This window comes from Trachymyrmex septentrionalis, unplaced genomic scaffold (assembly GCF_001594115.1).
Source record: "Trachymyrmex septentrionalis isolate Tsep2-gDNA-1 unplaced genomic scaffold, Tsep1.0 scaffold25, whole genome shotgun sequence".
Lineage (NCBI taxonomy): Eukaryota > Metazoa > Arthropoda > Insecta > Hymenoptera > Formicidae > Trachymyrmex > Trachymyrmex septentrionalis.
Genome location: NW_017305408.1, coordinates 1,460,669 through 1,466,487, shown reverse-complemented (window position 1 = coordinate 1,466,487; position 5,819 = coordinate 1,460,669). Strand labels below are relative to the sequence as shown.

At 28.3% G+C, this 5,819-nt stretch overlaps 1 protein-coding gene across 1 annotated transcript in view; it reads left to right on the top strand.

Annotated features, from left to right (window-relative positions):
• The window catches only part of LOC108748909 (protein cortex-like), a 43,461-nt gene extending 39,964 nt beyond the window's left edge, over window positions 1-3,497 (top strand). Inside the window, exons 7-9 of the mRNA XM_018487325.1 lie at window positions 193-403; window positions 1,023-1,338; window positions 3,367-3,497. Of these exons, the coding sequence (XP_018342827.1) occupies window positions 193-403; window positions 1,023-1,338; window positions 3,367-3,497 (658 nt within the window). The remainder of the gene's footprint in view (window positions 1-192; window positions 404-1,022; window positions 1,339-3,366) is intronic.
• The last annotated feature ends 2,322 nt before the right edge of the window (window positions 3,498-5,819 follow it).

Genomic DNA, 5,819 nt, shown 5'->3' with positions numbered 1-5,819 from the left:
TATATATATATATATATAAATAAATCGTAAGGTCATAATACGCTTATTTAGCACATTATGATCTGTAAATCGGATAATCGGAAATATATAAATAAATATAAATAAATAAAACGGTATTATAATAGACTATAATAATAAAATGCTGATGATGTAAAAAATATAAATGAAAAATTTATAATATTACATTTGCAGCGGATGCGCCGGTAAAATATCAATATTCGACCCTGACACGGGTATATTGCTACACACCAGGCTCGAGCTTACGAGAGCCCAGATTCTGAATCTGAGTTTCTCGCCAAATTGCAAGTATCTTGTATCGACCGGGGAGGACAAAATCGTCCGATTATTTTCCTGGTCGGAATTGACTCCTTGTTTCAATATCAGATTCTTTAAACCTGTAAAGGTAAGCCGGTGAAACGCTGTTCAATAATCTTCAATAATCTCATTATAATCTTCATCAAGTTAAAGAGATTTACTCACTCAATGTTACGAAAGTAGTATTCAGATTTCATCTCGAATTTTATTTCACAAATCTATAATTATTCAATATAATTAATAAGAATATAATAATTGCGAGTGCCACACAGAAAATAGAATTTTGCTAGAGTATCTAAAAATTTAGTTAGATACAGACTCGAAAATAATTTGGATGAACTATCAAAAGATTCTTAGAATGCTCAAACATAATGTACAATGCTGCAGAAAGTTTTGACATTCTAACAGCTAGTTTTAGTGCTCTATAATTATTTTATAATCTAACACAATTTATTTTCAGAGCTGTATCCAGCTAAATTTTTAGACACTTCAGCAAAACCATTCTTTCCGTGCAAGTAAAAAAATGATGCCTCAAATAATTTTCTGTAAAATAAATTCAAGAATCCGCCTACTTTGAATGTTGCTCGTAATTATAAATTGATATTAATTTTTATTTTTACGATTATCTTCAACTGCCGATACTGTTTTATACAAATCACATTTTTTTTCAACGATAAGTGGAACGTAAAAATGTTGATATTCGACAGGCGGTCGCTTGGCACCCGCAAGTACCCGACTTACTTTGTATAGGCGGAAGGAAGAACGGATCGCTATCATTATGGAATGTCAACAAGTGTGCGATGACAGCCTTTGTGCGCGTCAAATTCAATGGTCGTGTGGAAAATCTCGCCTGGAATAAATTAAGTGGCGAGTTGGTCGTACATTGGACTTACAAAGAAGAGGACAACATATACACCATTGTCGCGGTGCTCGCCAGTTTTAATCGGATTGTCGACGTGCTGCCATTGGATAAAGAAATGCGGCTCTGCTTCTTGAAGTTCAATGCCGCGCACGAACAACTAAGTACATAAATCCTATCTTTTTTCTTTGCTTTTTTTTAAAATAATTTAGTTTATAGAAGTCCACAAGGTGATCGTAGTACATTTTAATTTTAATAAATTAATTGCCGTTTGAGTAAAAGTTTTCTAAAAGTGTCCGACTTTAAAATGTTTTAGAGGATATTATTTCCTTACTATTAAATAAAATTGGATTCTTTTTCTACGTGAAAAAAGGCATATTTTATTATTAAAAGTAACTAATAATTTGTTTAAAAATTAAAATCTATAAAAATTGATTTTATCGTATTTTGAGAGATGCAATTAATAACAAAATCAAGACAAAAAAATATGCAGACGTTATTATACAAATTAAAAAATATTGTATAAAAAATAATTAATTTATGAAATTAATTTATTGTATACTTTAATTTAGATTGAAATCTCCTTTAATAGTAGATAACCAATTAAATTAAAACCATGAAACTCTTATAAGTCGCTTTTATATGATGTCAAGCAAAATAATAAATCTTAAACTCACAATTTATTTTTTAGAGATGATTACTTCTTAAGTGTTAATATTTTAACTTTATAATATTTCAAAAGATCTTGAAATCCTCATTTTCTTGGATACTTGGTAAACTTTCTGGTTTAAATTTACCCGCAATTTTGCCATCTTGAGTGACGTAGTATTCTGTTTTTGCTTATATATTGTCAGAGTTCTTTGAATATTTGTGCTATTTAGTATCTTCTCGCCGCATGGCTCGCATATTTATTTTTGTGCCTTTGAGTTTTCTGTTTCCATTTCTTTTGGCTTGGAATATCGTGACTTGCGACATGATTTTCAATAAATTTTATTAATAACGCATCGGTTGTTATAAATTTTCATTATTTTTCGAGTGATACGGCAATGGACCACAATGGTATGTAAGTGCAATTTTCTTATAATTTTTTTCAATTTCTCTTTCTTTTTCGTCTAATTGTGTGTTTTTCAAAACACGTTGCTTCTTATCCAATACATTATAGATAGACGATTTTTTCTTTGATTTATCAAGCGTTTATACATCGAATTTATCACTCAGGTTTTCTTTCTACGTTAAAAATTTCAACATTAAACTGGCATTAAAATTAAAATTTGCTTGTGCTGGCTTGATAATATTATAAAAATTGAGAGGACGGAATTTTTATCTCATTCGACTTGTTTTATAGAAGCGATTTTTAAAACTTTGGCTTTTATGTTATAATTTGTTTCGCATTAGATGGATTCCAATTTTAATCAAAATTAATAAATTAATATAAATTAACTAAGTATTTCACATATTGTTATACCTTATGCATTGTTTCTTATTATTCTTGTTAATTTGAGCGTTATGTGTGTATGACTATTATTAATTTTGATATTATTTATCAAAATTATTATTATTATTAAAAATAATATAATCTGACTATTCCCGTCTATGTCACAATAATACGAATTTATTAATATTATAATATCCGTTAACAATTTTCTAAAGAAAATTCAAAATCTTTCTTTGTTGTTGTGTGTCTGTTGACTTTTCGCGTTCGATCGATTCCATCTCGTAAACAAACATAAAAGCTCTTCTCAACAATGAGAGAGAAAAGACGAAATAAAAATTTGTTTACGTACAGAGTTCGTTATAGTATATATCATTTTACATACAATTTCTGAAAAATTATCTAAAATTTTGCTATTACTATTCAATTACTATAAAACTATTTTCTATTCCAAAAACATTAGTTTTTAAATTCAAATTTTTTAAAAATTGGCTAATTATATCACGAATAATTAAATTTTTTCAACACAAACTCGCATTTTGTGTGATGTTAAAAAGAACGAAGAAAGATGTATGATATAGACAGATCAAGATATAAGAAAATACTGTTTTTATTTTCAACGTTTTCGTTTAATTTAAACTACATATTTAAATATGTAAGATGTAAAACAGTTTATTTAATATTGTCATTCGAAATACATAGTTTTTCCTTTCAAAACACTTCTCTTTAAATGTACGCAAGTTAATTATGTTCGTTACAGTAACATTTTGCAGCAGTGTGAATGTCTACTCAATATGGAATTTTTTTGGCCACGAGAAATCATCTCGAAAACGACACATATCTCACGGCAGTTCTACACAAGGAGTCATGGTCCGTAATCCGATTCGATAATTACTCATTTATTTCAAAAACTTTGGACGATCTGATGGATATAATTCATGATATGTATCATGAATAGAACGTTTATCATTGACATCGATACGTACGATTGATAGATCCACATTGATAATTCCGTGAGTGCATACTATCAAATATTAACGTCTTCGTATTGACATCATCAATCTCAAAATATTTAAAGACGCGCATAATGGCACATCTAATAATAGTTGCTCCAGTCTGTTATCCACATATATGTCAATCTCATTATAATTATACTTGTATTTCGTATTTGAATACCGTATGATATTGCCAAATCGAAAGATGAAGAAGATTGTGATTTTCGATTGGTTCGGTTGTATTAGTCCTGGGTTCGTGATTTTCAATTAATTAATTGATTGTTTAATACAAAACTGCAGGGAAGTTTCTACTTTATCAGTTATTTTCGAATAGTTATATTTGCTATAATTTTAAGTCAATATCTAAGATATTCGTTCTTTTAACTTCACAGAGATTCTTCAAATCTTTTAAAGATTCTTTTTTTTTCCAAAATTTGTTATATCAAATCCTTATGGCAACAAGAGCATCAAAGGAGATTTCAAGAGACCCTAAAATAATCTCTTAAGGAAATGAGGAGCAAACTTTCAAAAAACGTTTTGTCCAAAATTGCATTTTTTTTAGTTAGAGATGTCGGAGTTTTTAGTATTGAAAAACTCATATTATAAGTTACTGTGAGATGTTCAGAAAGCATTTTTTCATCGTTAATTTATATGCTGAAAAAATATAGATATTTCAAAGTGTATTATGTTTTTTAATTAAAGACAAACAAAATGCATTTGTTTAACACTTTTAGCACAATTTTATTTAATATTATTTTATTTATTTTATTTTTAACTGTTTAGCAATTTTATTTAATATTTTTAAGTGTTTAACAATTTTGTTTAATATTTCATATCGTATACTAATTGATGTATTGTTATTTTATATAAACTGCATAGTTTTCTTCTGTGCGTAGTTTCTTTCCTTTTCTTTTTCTAAAAATTACAAATCTTGGACAAAATACATTTTAAAAGTCTGCTCCTCAAATATCTCTGTACTACAGATCTCTTTTGTATGTCTTATATTATCGATCGATTCTAATAACTGTTATTGAACTTCTCGGCGAAATCACTTTCCTCTGTGTCAAACTTTGAAGTACTAACGAATTTTAATGAGTTGATATATTTCGTGGCACACACACATCACTATATTTATGTACAAATTTTACCAAAAAGTATAACAAATGTTTATAATGTTAATACTTCATAATCTAAAAATATTAATTTTTAAATATATACTGAGAAAATTATTTTTTAAATTTCTTTTAAATTTAAATATAAATTTTTAATGTATTTATTTTTTGCTTACACACACAAAGAGAGATTGATTCGGAAACGTCAAATTTTATGATGTATCGGTATTACACTGGCGAAATAGCATATCAAAATGTATGTATATTACTGAAAATTTACGTGGCATCATCAGATATGGTAGGCACAAAATTACAAACAAGTATCATAGGTCGTAAAAGGCTTATTCTTAAGTGATCATCACTGCCGCAATTAATACGACGCATAGCACAGATAATTGCAATTCACTAAATCTAATGGCGCTAAGAAGGCCCATTCAAAAGCGTTAATTTAGCGACGATCGTAAAATGTAATTTTGCACAGCGCTGTGAACAGTCGACTTATCTTGCAATAGATCGGCAACAGCACGCTGTGCAAGAAAAATTCACGTTGACACCCGATATGTTGCTTGGGAAAAAACTGTGCTTAGACTGTGCTTAACTGTAGCCCAAACAACTTTTCAGATTCCATCAAAATCATTATGTTCTAATGGAACGTACAATGATTTAGTTCATAATTAAGTAAAAATTGAAGGAGAGAAACAACGTTAAATATTTTATAGTATTATATAATGTTGCATCGTGCTTGTATTTTATCATGATGTTTTGATATTATTTCATGCAAGTATCAAATTATTGCCTTAACAATGTTGTTAAGACAAAATTTATGATTTCCTGCCTAAAAAACTTCCGCTAAAAATAATGAATAGATTTATATTTGTTTTCATTAAACATACTTAAAAATTATGGAAATTAAAAAAACTTTTGGGTATCGATCCATCTTTTTATCGTAATTTTTGCTGTTGCTTTTTAATATTAATTTTTTTTATTTCACTTGGCCACAGAGTAAGCAATTATCTTGTTGTTGTTTGTATTATGTTGTAACCTTAGTTTAATTAGGAAGTATAGAATTTGCATTGCGAATAATTTGATTCGTTTCAGAATCTTAT